We start from the raw sequence: 19,923 nt of genomic DNA on the forward strand, positions 1-19,923 counted from the left end.
CAGCTTATAGTTGGATAACACCTTAAACAAGTAAATAAAAAAAAAAGCTGCGCTAAACGTGACCAAATACAAATAAATGTATCGATAAATGAATATAGAAAATGCCCTAAATAAGTGATTCAAACTTAATAAACAGTATCCACAATGATGATAAAAAATCGATATAAGGCCAAGGATAGTGACAAAAGAAATGAATATTGAAACAAAGTCCCACAATGTTGATATAGGTCAGTGTGTGACTGATAATAGTCCCGGGTATGAGTGACAAAAATAGCAGGTGTGTGATAAGGATGTGTAGTCCTCCTCCACAGTGAAATACATGTTCTCCTCCATGGTGCGTCTATCACCAGACCAGAGCATGCCTATGAGCTTACCAGATATTGGTAGGTGATATGCCATCCAACAAACCACTAGATGGGTCCAGATGATGATGCCCACAGTAGATGTTAACTGCTAGGAGAAGTCAATATGGCAGGATACCGCACCGAACAGAAGATAACTGACTCCGGGCACATAAACAACACCCGTCCAGAATGTTACCATAAAAAAGATGAAGAAGGCTCCATAGTGTAGTATATTAGAAAAAAAAACACTTTAATAATGTAGAAAATAACTCACAATCAGTTGAAAGTTAAACCGCTAAAATCTTAACACAGCCGGCCGGCTTCTGTGTCGTCTGTCCTTCCAGGTTGCGTGGTGACGTCAGCACGCCGGTCCTGACGGGTTTCGTCACAGCTGACGTCTTCCTGGGGGTACCTGAATGCCAGTACTTCTGTAAAGCTATACTGCAGCGGCCCCCTATGTAAGGAAGGGGGGGGGGACATGACATGTTGGTGAGCAATACCAATCAGTCAGGAAAATCGGTTCCAGCCAATCACTTTGTTCCCATGAAAGTGCTATCAAAATGTTAGTAGGGGCCTGTAGACATGAATGGGAGTCACTGGTCTGACTGCCAGTCAAATGATTGGACAGACTTTTTAATGTTTAGGAGTCACCTTTAGATGTGATTATGCAGTTGTGAGGGCCAGGCACGAATGCACATGGCTTTCATTGAGTTCCAATGATCTTGAAGTGGGATGGTCAGAGACCAACTATACTGGGTGTCTGGTTTAGGAAGATGGCTAGCAATACTTAGTTTCGCAAAATGAAATTAAATAAAATAACACACAGGTCATATGTAAAATGCCCTGATTTTAGACATTTATAGGCTATGTATGTAAAAAAAAAAACATTGCTGGCAATAAAAAAATTGTGAAAAAGACGGCATCCAAGCATGCAGCCGGGCAGGCCAAGAAAAGGAGGGGACAAGCGAGCACATCATACCGGGCCACATACCCTCAACAAGGGGGGTTGCTTTTAGGCAGGGGCATGCCGCGGTTGATGATGTCACAAGGGGCGGTGCCACCCAGTGACATCCTAACAGCCCCACCCCTTAACTATTTAAAGGGGAGTACTACACCTTAAAAAGGTCAGAAGAGCCGAGACAATGGCAGAACTCCCTAACACATTAGTGATTATAAGAAGAAAACTGTTTTCCCCCTGGTACTTTAAAGGATTGTGCCAAAAAAATTTGATTAACCATGTAGTAAGAAAATATACATTTTGTTCCACATAAGATTTAAAATCCAAAAAAATGACTACATTTAACCCAAAAACAAGCACAATACACATACACTACTGAAAGTATCATATATGCAGTATATTTTAGAACTTGAGACTCTGTGTTCTATGGAACACCGTCTACTTTATGTCAGGAGACAGCCATAGCATTTTTTTTTTTTTTGCATCTGTGGAAAGATTGTGTCATAAATATATATATATAATAGTAAAATACATAATTCACATGTGGGTCACCTGCAAAATGGACCTACTTACAGTATCTCACAAAAGTGAGTACACCCCTCACATTTTTGTAAATATTTTATTATATATTTTCATGTGACAACACCGAAGAAATGACACTTTGCTACAATGTAAAGTAGTGAGTGTACAGCTTGTATAACAGTGTACATTTTCTGTTCCTTCAAAATAACTCAACACACAGTCATTAATGTCTAAACCACTGGAAACAAAAATGAGTACACCCCTAAGTGAAAATGTCCCCACCATTGGCCACCGTTATTTTCCAGCACTTTGTTAACACTTTTGAGCATGGAGTTCACCAGAGCTTCACAGGTTGCCACTGGAGTTCTTCCACTCCTCCATGACAACATCGCAGAGCTGGTGGATATTATTAGAGACCTTGCGCTCCTCCACCTTCCGCTGGAGAATGCCCCACAGATGCTCAATAGTCTTTAGGCCTGGAGACATGCTTGGCCAGTCCATCACCTTTACCCTCAGCTTCTTTAGCAAGGCAGTGGTCGTCTTGGAGGTGTGTTTGGGGTCATTATGTTGGAATACTGCCCTGCGCCCCAGTCCCTGAAGGGAGGGAGGGGATCATGTTCTGCTTCAGTATGTCACAGTACATGTTGGCATTCATGGTTCCCTCAATGAACTGTAGCTTCCCAGTGCCGGCAGCACTTATGCAGCCACAGACCATGACACTCCCACCACCATGTTTGACTGTAGGCAAGACACACTTGTCTTAATATCCTCACCTGGTTGCCGGCGTACATGCTTGACACCATCTAAACCAAATAAGTTTATCTTGGTCTCCTCAGACCACAGGTCATGGTTCCAGTAATCCATGTCCTTAGTCAGCTTGTCTTCAGCATACTGTTTGTGAGCTTTCTTGTGCATCATCTTTAGAAGAGGCTTTCTTCTGGGACGACAGCCACGCAGACCAATTTGATGCAGTGTACGGCGTATGGTCTGAGCACTGACAGGCTGACCCCCCACCCCTTCAACCTCTGCAGCAATGCTGGCAGCACTCATACCTCTATTTTCCAAAGATAACCTCTGGATATGACGCTGAGCACGTGCACTCAACTCCTTTGGTCGACCATGGTGAGGCCTGTTCTGAGTGGAACCTGTCCTGCTAAACCGCTGTATGGTCTTGCCATGAGGTGCCATGTTGAACTTCCAGTGACCAGTATGAGAGAGTGAGAGCGATAACACCAAATTTAACACCCCTGCTCCCCATTCACACCTGAGACCTTCTAACGAGTTGCATGACACCAGGGAGGGAAAATGGCTAATTGGGTCCAATTTGTACATTTTCACTTAGGGGTGTACTCACTTTTGTTGCCAGCGGTTTAGACATTAATGGCTGTGTGTTGTTATTAAGGGGACAGGAAATTTACACTGTTATACAAGCTGTACACTCACTACTTTACCTTGTAGCAAAGTGTCATTTCTTCAGTGTTGTCACATGAAAAGATATAATAAAATATTTACAAAAATGTTATGGGATGTACTCACTTTGGGAGATACTGTATATATCAGTACAAGTACAGGGATCAATGCACAGGTGAATAATTACTGGATTGGGTACTGTGAGCGTAATGTCAGACAGTGGAGGAGGCAGACAACGGGAGCCTTTAGTAGGAGCGGAGTATTTATTTTTATTTTTTTTCCTTAGGGTCGGTGATGGCGGTGGGCATCGTGATGGACAATTGATCTACACTGGGGAACATTGGTTTTTGTTTTTTAATCGCATTGTCAAACTGTCCTGTGTTTTTCTTTTCTTTTTGACACTAGTACCCCTACACATTCACATGGGTGGGTGGGATCTTGGGGCCCCCTTGTTAAGCTCCCTGTCCCCACATCCCCCACAACCACCACCAAGGGTTGTGAGGAAGAGACCCTTGTCCCCATGGGGGCAGGGTGCTTTTGGGTGCGGGCGCTCCAAAGCACGCCCCCACCATTTTGAGGGCATGAGGCCTGGTATTGTTCAGGAGTGGGAGGGGCGGCTCACTTGTCCCCCCTATTTTCCTGGTGATTGCTTTTTGTTTTTTGTTTTTTTTCTGATTGAATTAGTGTTCAAAACTGATGAGATTCTGCAGTGCTCAGAAAACGCACAGGACTCTTTATATTCAAAGCGAATTTGCACTGCAGCTGCACCACACACGTGAACCGGATCTATATAAAAGACTCACATGTCATGCAAATCAGATGCAGTTCAAACTCATCCAATTTGCATATATGTGAATGGAGCCTCAGGCATGTTATGTTTTGTGTATTCAGATGACAGAAGAGCTTTGCTGTCCAGCAGGATTTGTGATTGATCATTTCCCTTTATTAGAGATGAAACACAATCGGATTATTATGAATTCATTGTTCAACCGAATGATATCATCTATTGAGTTATTGTGTCACAGGAGTGGCTCATCGGAGTTTGTTAGCTTGGTAGCAGCTTATGACTATAACTCCACATTGGCATATTTATCCTGTCATGTGCTGTCACCTCCCTGAAGTAATACAGAGGAAGGTTCCTTGTGCCACATGTCACAGTGCTCATTCCTCATGGGTGATCTGACGGGCTCTGATGGTAAGTTGGACATGTGAGCTACCCTAGGCTGTCAGTTGGAGATTACATGGCAGTCATTACATATTAGTCTCTATTGCAGCCAGCTTCTAGGCCCTGAGGAAGGGAGGCCTTAAACCCCCAAATCTGGTCAAATTTGTCTTCTGAATTTTAGAGATTTTTAACCTTTTAACAGACTTGCACTAACCTGTGGCATTCTCATCCTTTTACACTTTGTATGGACAGCAGGAACTTTTATTCAATATTATCTAACTCCATGTGTTTTGCTGACAGTCTTTTCTGCTGATAAGATTTAAGTGTTAATGAAAATAACTTTTTTAAGATCATTTGTACGAAAGATTGCTTTACAAGTCTGCTAAATGCTGTCTGAGAATAGCCTTAGATAGGGTTTATGGATCTGTGCATCATAAAGAGAAAGTCCAGGTAGATTTAAATGGAGTATGAACTCCAGGAAGATATCTATGCATTAAATACATATGTTGTCTGTTTTACCTGCTAACGGATTATGGATTTTGGACCTTGTTCAGTGATACACACACCTCTGCTAGTCAGTGACATTGATCTGATACTTTACTGATACATATTTAAATATGGCCCCTCTGTACTCTGCAAGTTATGTACACACATGTGTGTACAGTATGTGCGCGTGTTTGCATAAAGAGATGTAGGCATTTGTGTATACAATGTCATTGTGTATATGTTTATATGTGTGCATAGGTGGTACTGTTGTGCTACTCATAAGGGAATGGTGGTGGTAAAATGAAGCACAGGGCTGTATATACTTCTGACACTGCACTCTACATCATGCACCTGATCCCTGCTCAATATACATCTGATCCATACACTCTGCACATTGCATGCACCTGACCCCTGCACTCTGTGCATCTAAGATCTGACCCCTGCACAATATGCACTTGACCCCTGCACTCGGCACATTGCATGCACTTGACCCCTGCACTCGGCACATTGCATGCACCTGACCCCTGCACTCGGCACATTGCATGCACCTGACCCCTGCACTCGGCACATTGCATGCACCTGACCCCTGCACTCGGCACATTGCATGCACCTGACCCCTGCACTCGGCACATTGCATGCACCTGACCCCTGCACTCGGCACATTGCATGCACCTGACCCCTGCACTCGGCACATTGCATGCACCTGACCCCTGCACTCGGCACATTGCATGCACCTGACCCCTGCACTCGGCACATTGCATGCACCTGACCCCTGCACTCGGCACATTGCATGCACCTGACCCCTGCACTCGGCACATTGCATGCACCTGACCCCTGCACTCGGCATTCTGTGCATCATAAACCTGACCCCTGCACACGGCACATTGCATGTGCCTGCCCCCTGCGCTTGGCATTTTGTGCATCATAAACCTGCCCCCTGCGCTTGGCATTTTGTGCATCATAAACCTGACCCCTGCGCTTGGCATTTTGTGCATCATAAACCTGACCCCTGCGCTTGGCATTTTGTGCATCATAAACCTGACCCCTGCGCTTGGCATTTTGTGCATCATAAACCTGACCCCTGCGCTCGGCATTCTGTGCATCATAAACCTGACCCCTGCGCTCTGCATGCACTCTGCACGTTGCATGCACCTGACCCCTGCACTCTGCACATTGCATGCACCTGACCCCTGCACTCTGCACATTGCATGCACCTGACCCCTGCACTCTGCACATTGCATGCACCTGACCCCTGCACTCTGCACGTTGCATGCACCTGACCCCTACACAATATACACCTGTTCCCTGCGCTCTGCAAACTGCATGCGCATAAACCCCTGCAGGTTGCATAGTGCTGACTCCTAGTTGTGGGTGAGATTTATCCAGACTTGCCTTTGTTACATCACAGCCAGAACACTCTAAACAGTATTTTTGTCAGTCTGATCTGGGACGACATGTACAATTTGAAGAGATGATGTGTGAAATCCTTGCCTTTTCTTCATTGTTTTATGACTTAACATGTCTCATGTTCACATTCTGAAAAATACAAAAGGACCTTTGTGTTCTGACCATCATCCTCCTTCTGTGTTGTTCTAGATTGCAGCCGCGATTCTTGCCTTCACATTTGCCTGCACAAGTCAGTGATGGAGTCGGAGGCCAAGGACGGCGACGAAGACAACCTTCAGAGCGCTTTTAAAAAACTGCGTGTGGATGGAGAAGGGTAAGTCCTGTGGAGGGTTCTAGCTAGCAGTTTATACGGTTCAGTATGCTTCAGAGGGGCTGATTCTGGAACTAGCTCACAACAACCAATCCGGTTTCTTTTTTATTTGGTGGAACAAGAAAATTGCTTTGCATGGCACCCATGGGGCTTCAGTTGTCTTTGCTCCAGTTTTCCAGACAATCATAGCCTGGGAAATCAGAACAAGAAATCTTTCCTGGCTATGGGAAAGACTCTGCTAATATAGCCTGGTGTCCTTCAGATTGTCCCACTTATGGTCCACACTGTGTCTCCTATGAAACCTGTTTGGTGTAACCCATAATTATTCATTTTATGACTGTTCCAACGGGTCTCCGGTGGGATAATGTGGGATTGAAGTACATGCATCAGCCATATTCACGGGAAGTCCTTTCCTGTGTGTTCAGGACCATGTACCCTTTCCTGCACTGCTGTCAAATATTGGCATGTGGATGTGTCTGCATCCACCTCCCTAGGCTTCTGCACCAGCTGGGTGTGGATTTTTGGCCTGGACCTTGTGATCGATTCTGACCAATTGCAGAACGTCCTGTGCCTGTGTAATGTAACACAGGCACAGGAAATTATGCAATCTCCTCTCCTGGAGTCCTTTTCGGTTCCAGCATGAGCGAAGAGCGCATCAACTGTGAGTACACAAGCACTACACTGACACCAATAAACATAGGCACACATTTAACCCCCTGATCACCCCCCCCCCCCCCCCCAGTTAACACCTTCACACCCTGTCACAGTGTCATTATATGCAGTATACAGAAAATGTATTGACCACTGTATTAGTGTCACTTTTGACTTCAGTTAGTGTGAGAGACAGTTAATTGTAGTTGGAGGCAGTCCCAGATAGGTTTAGGGTACCCACCATACATCCCCTAATAAAGATTTAATCCCGTGGTCACCCCCAGTTAACTCCTTAATTGCCCTGTCATAGTGTCACTATTATAGTGTACAGATCTTTTTTTCTGATCACTGTATTAGTGTCACAGGTGATATCAGTTAGCTTCTATACAGGATAGTGTCAGATTGCCCGCCACATATTAAGTAATACATTTTAACCCTTTGATTGTCAGTGACACACACGCACACACAAAACACCTCCATTACTAGTATACTGTCTGAACAGATCATTATCTTTGATCTGATCAGAACTATACTAGCGTCCCCTATAGATTAGTATAGTGTTCCCAAAACACAGCGTTAGCAGGATCAACCCAGACACCTGCCAGCACCTGCGTTTAGCCCCTCTGCCCATTCCCCAAGAAGTGCAGTATTAGCAGTTTACTGTCACTTCCGATACACAGCACACTAAGCGCAGCGTTAGCAGTTCCTCCTGGCCAACAGCCCCCCATTTCGATGGCGAGGGTTTCTGTCTGGAGCGGTGCCCGTCTGGTTCCTGGTATGGTGAGTAGCTGTCCCCCCTTTCCCCCTGGAGGGTTTTCTGAACGGTCGGACCCCTGGGTTCTCCTCCTTCCTGTCTGACACCCCCCTTTTCATCTGTCTCCCCCCTCTACTTATGCTGGGGCTGTATGGGTGGGGTGGGGGCAGGGCCATATGCTGGTGATGGGGCCGGGGGGTGCGCCGTCAGGCGACCGGACGACCGGCTTTGTGGGGGGGTTGTACCCGGTGGGGGCTCTTGCCAGGGCCCCGCGTAGTGCCTGGGACTGTCCTTGAGGCCTAGGGATCCCTCCTGGGAGCCTCCTGGTGCCGCCATTTTGCTGTAGCCTGTGTGTTTCTATGCACAGCGGCCGTTTTGTGTTGGTTTTTCATTGAAAATAGCAGTAGCCATGACAGCGGAGCCCTGTCGGCTGCGATTTCGGCGGTGGGAGCCCCTCCTCATCTTGTGCTGACTGCTGGATCCTTTCACTTCCTGATCACCGTGCGTGAAGTGCAGATTATCCTGGTGGCTGCAGGTGCCTGTTTCTGCTTGGTGGTTAGTCTGGTTGGGTTCTCTCCCTCTCTGCTGAGGATCGCTTGGTGCCGGACCCGGCTGACAGGAAGGCAGAGGCTGTGGCCCGCAATATGTACACTGGCTGGTTCGGCACTGAGGCAAATATTCACCATTGCTCTGGTGTCGCAGACTCTGACCGAATGGGCTACGCTTTTGTGCCGTAACTTGGAGGGGGAGTAGCTCCCCCCTGCCTTTGCTGAGCTGGCGGACCAGCTGGTCAAGGGGCTGCAGTTTATCTGTGATGTCTCTTTTGGATGTGGCTTGGCTCTGTTTCGGCAGTGGTCCTTTGGCGTGTCTCTTGGCTCAAATGCTGGTCTTCGGACCAGACTTTCAAAAATGCCTTGACTGATCTTCCCTTTCAAGGAGATCGCCTGTTTGGTGCTACCCTGGATGACATCATTAAAGGTCTCGCAGGGGGGAAGAGTACCTTTCTTCCGCAGGCTACTAAAGGCAAGACGTGGGCCCTCCTTCTCGGCTCATAAGAATTTTTTTCGCCCCTCAGGGTCGACTGACAAGGGATCGGAGCCCTTCAGGGCCTCCTCTGGAGCATTCAAGCAAACTTGGTCTGGCAAGTTAAGTGCGGGTTTCTCAAGACCCGCTGACAAGGCCCCTTTGGCGTAAAGGTGCGCCCTCACCCGTATCTGGGGTGGGGGGGGGGGGACATCTTTGCTGGTTCCTGGACCTGTGGACTCCCCTGGTGCAAGTCAGGTTGGTCCACAAGGTCATTCGGTCCAGCTACAAGCTCGAGTTTCGTTCTTACCCTCCGGTAAGGTTCTTCCTTCCAATGTGTGACTGTCTCCGGTCAACAGGCTGTTTTTGCGGGGATGCAAGACCTTTTACTTTAAAGGGTGATGGTCCCGGTTCCGACGTCTGAAATTTTTAGAAGGGGTTTTTACTCAAACCCGTTTACGGTCCCCAGGAAGGGTGGTTCTTCGCCCCTGTCCGTCGTTCCTTCACCCCTGTCCGTCGTTCCTTCACCCCTGTCCGTCGTTCCTTCCCCAGGTTGTCTCTGATTTTCATTTGAATAAAGACATTGTGTTGCCTTCCTTTGTGTCCCAGGCCAAAACATCTGAAGGAAACTGCTTTGCATGCCTTGGATGTGGTCTGGGCGATTGTACCTAGCAACTACAGAGTCTTCTAGGAAATTAGACTCACTATTTGTGCTCATGGATGGGCCTCTGTAAAGGGTTGTTCACTTCCTCTGCAACCATTTCCAGATGGATCAGACAGACGGTTATTCAGGCCTAGTCCATCAATGGTCTGATTCCTCCTTTCCCTGTCAGGGCGCACTCTACTTGGGCACTCAGTACCTCCTGGGCCTTTCCGTCATCAGGCGTCAGTGATGCAGGTTTGCAAGGCGGCCACCTGGTCGTCGGGTCACACTTTCACAAAGTTCTATAAAGTGGATGTATTGGCATCTGCGGATGCTTTCTTTGGCTGCAAGGTTTTGCAGGCAGCTGATTAGAGGACCTGGTCTTTTTTTGAGGGTGTGTGTTTTTTTTTTTTTTTTTTTCGGGTAAGCAGTTGTTTTGGTTGAGCTCCTGTTTACCTGGTTGGCTTTAGTTCACCTCTGGAATTTCTTTTTCACTTTTCATACCCTTCATGTTTAACACTGCTTTGGGACATCCCAATGGTTAAGAAGATCAGGAGCTGTGTCCGTTAATGAACGAAAGCGAAAATGGGATTTTTGACTTACTGTAAAATCCATTTCTCTGATGTTCATGACGGACACAGCACTCTACCACTCTGTGGGGTTGTAATTCATCTGACACTGCTTGTAACAAAATTGAGTACCTATAGCAGAGAGAGGGAGTATACCCCCTGGGACTGCCCATAGGCATAGCCAGACTTTTTTTTTTTTCCTAGTGTCCTACTTCTGTAGGAGGCAGTATAACCCAGTGGTTAAGAAGATCTGGAGCTGTGTCAGTCAATGAACATCAGAGGAATGGATTTTACGGTAAGTCAAAAATCCCATTATAATATTTGGGGGCTCTAAGTCGTTTTCTAGCAAAAAATACTAATTTTTAACTTGTAAACAAGTGTCAGACATAGGCTTGGTCCTTAAGTGGTTAATTTAACAAAATAAGGCAAGAGGATTCCTTGTAGTTAAAAAATCCCGAACACAAAGCACTGCTCAAAACCTCTTGCCAATTCATGGATAAAGGGGGTCCTGGCTTACCATTGAAGGAAATCGATGAATGAGCGCCGTACTCCAATTCCCACTCTTCTAAATACTTTTATGCAAGCATCAACAGTGTAGCAGCAATCATAGTGTCTCCACCGAAGAGATACCACCGCCTTAACGCGTTTCACCACAAATGGCTTGATCTTAAGGCAACCCCTATCCTTGTGATTCTGCCATTTGTGGTGAAACGCGTTAAGGAGGCAGTGGTATCTCTTAGGTGGAGACACTATGATTGCTGCTGCACTGTTGATGCTTACATAAAAGGAGTTCGGCGCTCCTGAATCGATTTCCTAAAAGTGGAGTTCTTGTCTTGACTCCTATGAACATACAGCAAGCAGAGTGTGCATAATTATTTTTCCTGGGACCTCTTGCCGCCACCCATTGAGATGCACTAGAAAAGTGGGTGCCGAGGGTAGCTTAAAGTACTCACATGCACATTGATGTTTGCCTTGATTGCAGATGGTGTGCGTTCAGAGCATACGTCAGTGCAGGTACTTTATCCAAAGCGCTGAGTACAAACCACCTCTGCTAATGCATTTCAGTGGGTGGCTGTACGGCTGTGTGCATGAAGTCCTACTGTAATGAGAGAAACTTACCACAAATGACAATTAACAACCTAATACTTGGGGTGAAATCTTCTTCATGCTTCGATGTATAAACGATTTACACAACCACGCAGTTAGTGGTTTCTGTTACTTTTATTTCCCATGTAGAGTTGCATTCAAAACTCTATACAGTACCCTGTTCAGTAACAACACTGTTAACATGCTTTCTTTTCTTTATTGCAGTCTTTATACACTATAACTTTTACAAATATGTACCATATGTGGAATTGCAATAAGTCATAAAAAAGAAAAATGGTGGGTGCTGCTGATTAAGATATGACTTTGTGTGTTAGTACATGTTGGATGAGTTCTAGCAGAATGCTAGATATCTCTGGTGGTTTAAGCCATATTGTACTAGTATGGTCCGCATACTAGCACATTATGACACTTACCTTGAAATTAAGCTGCCTGTCATCGCTTCCATTTTTGCTCAGCCTTCCTACAGGGTTCATGCTCTCTGTATGGCTGCGGTGTGATGATGGCCTCAGTGTGCTGTCACGCAGTGCGCATGCGCTAATGACATCACCGACTTCAAGTGTGACCTAAACCCTGCAAATTCAGGAGACATTCACTGTACCTAAAAGTAGCCTTATTATAGGCTTACATATATGTTCAACTACCACTTTAAAGTATTAAAGCAACAGGGGTCAGCATCACAGCCAGACTGCTAGCATTTTCAAGACAATAGGTCATTCTGTTGGCTTAAGATGATGCTGAGCAAGGCACAGGCCATTCAGGATAGTCAAGGGGGTGGTAGAGTGCTCATTACCGCAGAGAGTTTACTGCTTACTGTAAAATCTCTGTACAATGGCCTAATCCTTTGCTTTTATTGGGAAGAGGAAAGGAAAGGGAATGACGTGTCGGTTAATTTGCACAGCACACAGGGTTATGTTCAAGTATAAGTAGATTTGTCATTTTAGGGAACAGATTAACCTGGTCTCTGGCTGCTCAACAGAAGGCCATACACTAGTTCCCTTTTACAGTGGTACTGAAAAAGGACCTCATTACTCCAGAACTAATGGAGCGTACAGCGTTCAGCTTCCTCCATGTGCTCTGTATGTGTGGGGAGTTAGCTTGATGACAGATCCTCTTTAATTACCAGGAACAGTTTTTTTTCCCCCCCATGTACTTTTCTGATTGTTGCACAGGTACATCAGTTGTGTTCACATTGTATACAGTATGTCGGATCTCTGAACACTGTTGGAGCACCTCTACAACACCACCGGCCTCTGGATCAGCAGCAGAAAGATGCTGCTTTTGTATCCAGAATGGAGTTTTTGGGGACAATCTCCATGGATGGTTATAGCTGACCACAGTAAAGCCCATCCAGCAGATGGATTATAATGCTGTCTTAAAAGCTAGTAGTTTAGTAATATGTATAATGATGCGTGTCTGACCTTCTATCTATAAAGATTTACAGTTGGTTTTGTATTGCAGGGGCACAGCATCTCTGTCTGCTGCTGATGGGTGCACTACAAGGACATGTGGAAGGCCTTCTTTGGAAGACACCAAGCCCAAAGTTTTTGGCTGCATGAAAGATAGCTGGCACGGGTAAATGTTTGGAGACGGATTTCAGTTTCATTTTTCCCTTTTACTGTTGACAGTCAGTCCACCCAAAACTGGTATTTCAGTTTTTGATGATGGAGAGTTAATGCGACATTAAGGCTGGGTTCACACTTGTGCGATCAGACATTGCATGTGATTCATACCGCATTGCTGTGCTAATCACATGCGTAGTCTGTGCAATGCGAATTCAGCCATACAACCTGTATGGCTGAAATCCCATTGCATTCGCACCAAAATGTTGCAGGACCCTATTTTTGTCCCCACTGGAATCGGATTTTCACACCTATGCGATCAGACTCCTGCACAATTTCACAGTTCGCACTGTGAACTGATCCCGGGTGTCATTAACTTTGACACCCGCAGCAGTTTGAAGAGGTCGGTATGAACCGCCGGCGATTCAGTTGCGATGCGGGAACTCGCACAGGAATCACGCTGGTTCCCGCATCGCGCAAGTGTGAAAAAGGCTGAAGCTTGTTTTTTTTTTTTTTGTTTTTTTTTTTATGAAAATAAACATGGTACACTTACCTGCTCTGTGCAATGGTTTTGAACAGAATAACCCCTATCCTCTTCTTGTGGGCCCCCCGCTGGCTCTGTAGGCTCCTCCTCTTCGGCAAGTGCCTCCATGGAAAACCGCTTTCTATTGGGGCACCTGTGCATGCTCACTCGCGAGCCACTGCGTCTTTTGAGACAGAGCGGGCGGCTCGGCCCCGCTCACTCAGCACACCATTTGATTGATAGCAGAGGGAGCCAATGGCTTCCGCTGTCGTCAATCTGCCCAGGGAGGAGGGAGACAACAGCAAGAGCCGCTGCTTTCGTGCACATTGCTGAATTGGATCAGTTAAGTAGAAGTGGGGTTGAGGGGGGGGGGGGGGGTTTGCAGCACAGAAGGTTTTTCCTCTTAATGAATAGAATGCATTAAGGTGAAAAAAATGAAGAAAAAACTTAAGGCTTTAGAACCACTCTAAACACCCCGAAAGTCTTTCTGTTAGTGAGATTTCTAAGCTGAGTTCCTGGGTCTGCATACCTGCTTTGCTGTTTCCAAGGGGTTCCCAATATCCCTTTTATAATAATAATAATATGGAGAATGTAACAGGTGCAGGTGGAACACCCAAAACTTCCAGGGAGATGGGTGTAGAGTTGGGAATTATGAAAGAGGGATCATCAAGACCTGTAGGAAGCCAGGGGCTGACAAATGCAATGTAAAATATCACGTTTGGGTGGTCTAAGGTAACCAGATATTCATCCATTAAATTATGGAGGGGTACAGCAGTGTGGGAAGAACTTGTTTCCTTCGGCCTCCTCCTAACCTGAGTGATTTTGTCTTGAAGCAATAAAAATGTTTATTTAAAGTGTATATGGTAATTGAGTATTTCTGGTATGTCCATTTCTTCTATTATTTGACTAGAAGTGTATTCTTTTTAGGAGTAGGAGCTGTGTAGCTGATAATTCAGTGACTCGTGCTGCTGTGATAAGAAAAGGCCTACAAGCTAAGGGTGGCCAAAATAAACATGTTGAGATGCTGGAGAGCTTGTGCATTGTTTGAATAGCTGTAGATTGATCTAATCCTAAACTGAAGTAGTAGAACACAGTTTGTTTACTAGCCTGGAACCATTTCATGGAGCAGCCGGCAGATTACTTAAAGGGAACCTTTCCCAAGTGAAATATGGAAGCAAAATAAATGTAAATGCTTTGTGACAATGTTCCATAACCATTGAAACATTTTTATTTCTCCTTTGTTCATTGACGGACACAGCTTCTTATCTTCTTGACCATTGAGTTATACTGCCCCCTACAGGAGTAGGACACTAGGCAGGAAAAAGCTTGACTACGCCTCTGGGGCAGTCCCAGGGGGTATACTCCCACTCTCAGCTATAGGCACTTTTTTCTGCCTAGTCAGGAGGTTCCGCATTTTGGAAAGTTTTCAGGGGTTTTAATCAAACCTGGACAGTATGGATGGAAGGGGGGATTGGGGTCTTTTTAATCAGAGATTATAATGGCACCTGCCCCCATATGCAAACAATGGAGGGAATTCCAGCAAGGGCATAGGCCTATCCCTATGGAAGGGTCAAGACTACGTCCCTACAAGAAGAAAAGGGGGTTTGAATGTGCCTCTACAAACAGTCAAAGTATGCACATGTTCTTGTAACATAGCAACGGTACACAACTGTTATTTTTTTAAAAAATTCATAAATCTTTATTAATACATAATAAAAACAAAAAGTATATCACTCTAATAGATAGAACATTCAATACATGGTGACAGGATTAGTATAAATACAGATAGAAAATGCTGGAGCTACGCGTTTCGCATTATGCGCTTCCTCAGGGTCCAGCAAAGGAAAGTATGTAAACAGAGATTCAATCTTTAATAATCTAAAGGTACATAAAACAGTTATTAGATTTGTGAATATACACATATATCTTATAACATTTTTATTATTCTCAGTTTGTTATTTGCAGCTATCAATTGTATGTTACTTATACTCATATCTTAACCTTGAACACATCAGTTTTACTCTAATTATTTAACAATTATATAAGTAGATCAAAAGATAGATTTTCCATAAATATAGCTGGTTAATATATTAGTTCCTATATTATAGATTCCTTTAGATAAAAAGGAGGGAGAGAAAAACCATTTCTGTTTAACAAATTCTTTTATGCTTTGCTTGTCAGAAGGACAAGAAAACTAAATCCCACACACTGAACAGAAGGGGTAGAAAGGGGTAGGAAAGAGGAAAAAGAGAAAAGGGATGAATATGAGAGAACAATGATCGAAAAGAGGGGGGGGGGAAGGGGGGAAAAAACTGTGGAGTGTGAATTACCACGTAGCCCACAGGGGGGGCAGTGATAAGGATAGGCTAGTTCACCCGAGTATAGTGGCTCAGGGGACAGTCCATCCATAGAGAAGGCATGGAGGAGACCAGAGAAGATAAATGGCATATATGAAGAGGTATATTCACTTTATTATAAACTAAAAAAAATGACATACTAAGGCATTAAATTGTCTTACCCCAATTTAGACGTCACAGTGAATAGAGTTGAATATACTTGTTTAATTTAAAATCATGTTGTATGAAAGGGGGAGCCAGAAGCCCCTAAAATCAGCAGGAAGAAAAAAATGAATTTATATGTATGTATGGTTACTCCTTATTAGATTATTTTAATAAGGGTGATAGTGATTTGTAAGAATAGGTACTTACCAGGGACTCATTCTCTAAAATTTATGTGTTAGGTGGTGTAAGCGTCAAGCAAAACGTGTATCTATTTAAGTAAAGAGGGGGTTAGACATTGGAATCCCCTACAAAGGTGTGCATCAATATTAAGTGAGAGCGGGTTAAATAGAAAGTCCCCTTTGAAACTTGGGGATTAGTGTGGTGCTGGAAGTATAAAAACTAAGTATGAAAGAGTCACTGGATGCTTTAGACAAATTGGATCCAGCCCCGAATCTGAAAAGATATATAAAGATAATGGACCGTTGGTAAATTGCTGAGCCTGACAAAGAGGAAAAGTGAGGAGCTGAGTCTATAATTAGAACACTTACCATCTGAAGCAATTCAGAAAACCCACGGGGAGTATGACACTCAGCCTAGGCAGCCTGTAAGTGTGAGCTCACTAAGCTGTCCGGTATATATACTAACCACTTTGTATCTGGTCTCCTCCTCCTCCCGGTCTCACGCCCCCCACATCCGCCCGCCATAGCGTCCACGTGTAGACGCCGCGGGAGGATGTTCCCGCATATCGGAAGTGAGCATCACTTCCGGTTCCGGGATCGGAAGTGACGATCTGCCATAACGTAATCCACCAATCGGACAAATAAAAGCCAATAGAAGCTGATTAACACTATCAAAGATGGCAACATTATACGTGCATAAAAAGTAGGAAGACATCCCAACCTTCAATATAGCATGTATGGAAAATCTCTGAATATAACTATTTATTCCCTATTTGAATCAATTCAAACCTGCATTTAAACCATATAAGAGGAGAGATTATCCATAAACGTACCAGCAAAACAGTTTTACTTAGAAATGACATTTAGCAAATCTGCTTATATGGTCTGGTCATGTGGAGCAGTGAATAATTAAGATTTGTAAGAAAAAGAAAAAAAAAAAAAAAAAAAAAAAAAGAATATATAATTTGGCAGCCGATATGTAGGACAATGGACCACGCGGTAAACAGACCCACAGTAATGGAAACAAAGGGGGGGGGGGGGGGAAAGGATAAGGGGGGGGAAAAAAAAAAAAAAAAAAGATATTTTTTTCTTTTAAAAATTATTTTTGTTTAACTTAAAAGTTATATAAAACAGTAAATACAAATGAGTTAGTCTCTTCAATCTCATATTGGAGAGTCTAAGAGGGTATTAGTCTGCCAAAAATGGGGCAAAGCTCAGATGTTCATTCAGTCCTGGGAGGGTGCAAGCATTTAAAGAGAAAATCCAACGTGCTTCCCTTTGTAGAATTAAGTTGTCAAAAGGTCCCCCTCTGGGTCCAGGATGGATCCTATCTAGGGCGAAAAATTTGAATTTTGGACATTTGTATCTATGCGTTTGAGCTATGTGTCTTGCTATGGGACTTTCTAAGTCTCCACCCCTTATATATGATACATGGTCCTTGATTCTCTCCCAGAAATGTCGTTTGGTTTTGCCCACATAAAAAGCGGGACATTCACATTTCCAAATATAGACAATACCTATAGTTTGGCATGTCACAAAATGTTTGAGAACAAATGGGCGTCCATTTGGCAACGTTTGTTGAGGCTTACTAGCAATAAATTTACAATAACCACATAGTCCACAAGGGAAAGTACCTTGGGGTAGTTTGATACAGGGGTCTGCCCTTTTGTCTCTCTGATAGTGGCTGGCAGTCACCATATCTCGAATAGATTTATTTCTCCTAAAAATCACACTCGGTCTAGTATCCACAAAGTTACTGAGGATTTTATCCTCTGCCAAGAGATGCCAATGTTTGGCTATAATACTTTTTAGTTGGTTGGATTGAGAACAATATCTCGTGATCATTTTAGTTGAGTTTTGAGAGTTTTGACATTCTCCTTGAAAAAGGAGAAGGTCTCTAGGGCTGTCTTTTGCTTTTTTGTATGCTTTTTTAGTGCTTTTCCTACTATATCCCCTCTGTAGGAATCTTTTTTGTAATTCTAAAGCTTCTTTTTCAAATTCAGTCTCTTCCGAACAGTTTCTACGAATCCTATAATACTGTCCTATTGGTATTCCTTGAATTACATGTCTTGGGTGACTGCTATCTGCATGTAGTAACGCATTTGTTGCAGTTGGTTTTCTATAGAGTGTGGTTGAAAGTGTATTATCCATGTTTCTATAGATCTCGAGATCTAAAAAAGGAATCCTAGATCTATCAAAAACATAGGTGAAATGCAAGTTGAAGTCATTTACATTTAGGATGTCTATGAATTCCTTTAGGGTGTCGAGAGGACCCGACCATAGGATGAATATGTCGTCGATATATCTTTTCCAGATTTCTATATATGCCAGATATACTGATATAGATTCCTGGGCAAAGAGCCATCGTTCCCACCCCCCCAGGTACAGGTTGGCATAAGATGGGGCACATTTAGTCCCCATCGCCACCCCCTGTACCTGGAGGTAGTGGGAACCATCAAACACAAACACGTTATGTGTCAAGATAAAAAATAATAAGTCAGAAACAAACTTATTTAACCTTCTATGGTCAAGTCCTCTCTCATCCAAAAAGGATTCAATAACTTCCACACCTCGAGAGTGTGGAATATTTGAGTATAGGGACTCAACATCTATAGATACCAGATAGGTCTCCTCTTCGATCTGTATATTTTCAATCGTTAGTAGCATATGCATAGTATCTTTTAGATACGAGGGTAGCGACTCTACATGTGGGCGTAGGTATGCATCTACATATGAACTAGCATTCTGTGTAAGACTATTGATGCCCGAGACTATGGGACGGCCGGGGGGATTGGTGTGATTTTTATGCATTTTTGGAAGTGCATAAAATGTGGGCGTTGTGGGTTCTTTAATAATCAAAAATTCCATCAAATCCTTGGTTATAATTCCCCACTGATGGTATTGATCTAGGAGTTTTAGAAATTCTCTTTGATTTTTAAGTAACTGTAAACTGCTTACTCTTGAATACCAGGCTCTATTATCAAGAATATTGTTGCACATTTCTGTGTATTGTACTTGATTTAGAATGACAACATTTCCGCCTTTGTCCGCAGACTTAATCACAATATCTTTGCGTTCTTGTAAGTTACGTAGAGCCTGGTATTCAGTTTCGGACAAGTTATTAGAGTTTTTTCGTATGTTCATTTGTTTAATATCCTTTGTTACCATATGGATAAAAAGATCAACTTTAGGATTGGTTTGACTCGGGAAACGTTTAGACTTTTTTTTAAAAGTTTGTACTGATTGTTGTGTTGTTCCTACCGAGGTCGAGGGTGGGCAGGGTCCGGGTGTAGTCGGACCCGACTCATCCTCAAGCTCGGTCAGGATTTTAAGTATCTTATAATCCTTTTTGGACCAATCACGCCAGGTTTGAAGAAGACCACCCATGGGGGCTTCTTTTTGCTTGATTTTAGGGCCCTCAATTAGGGACCTAAAATTAAGCTTTCGTGCAAAAAGATTAACATCTTTTATAAATTCAAAACGATCTAAGTCTTTTGCCGGACAGAAATTAAGCCCTAGACCAAGTATTTTAATTTCCTCTTCATTTAATTGAACACCAGAGATGTTAATGACTTGTAGAGAATTTGTTTCTTGGTTTAGTTTTTCTCTTCTGTTGTGGATATTTTTAGAGGACCTAGAAGTCCTAGTGTCATTTGTTCTAAAAAAGCATTGTCCTGAGTATTAGGGGAATTTCTTTTTGGGATAATTCCACAGTGTGTTCCTTGGGCATTTGCTGATGATGTGCTGGATCCACTTGCCAATGGGTTTGATGGTGATTGATTTTGAGTTTTGGGTCCAAGTTTTAAAGCCTT

At 43.8% G+C, this 19,923-nt stretch overlaps 1 protein-coding gene across 1 annotated transcript in view; it reads left to right on the plus strand.

Moving 5' to 3' along the window:
- The window catches only part of OSER1 (oxidative stress responsive serine rich 1), a 44,354-nt gene that overhangs the window by 16,498 nt on the left and 7,933 nt on the right, over positions 1-19,923 (plus strand). Inside the window, exons 2-3 of the mRNA XM_082272007.1 lie at positions 6,482-6,605; positions 12,808-12,921. Coding sequence (XP_082128133.1) covers positions 6,529-6,605; positions 12,808-12,921 — 191 coding nt within the window. The 5' untranslated portion in view covers positions 6,482-6,528. The remainder of the gene's footprint in view (positions 1-6,481; positions 6,606-12,807; positions 12,922-19,923) is intronic.

Source organism: Pelophylax lessonae (genome assembly GCF_965119305.1).
Source record: "Pelophylax lessonae genome assembly, chromosome: 11".
NCBI classification, from domain to species: Eukaryota; Metazoa; Chordata; class Amphibia; order Anura; family Ranidae; genus Pelophylax; species Pelophylax lessonae.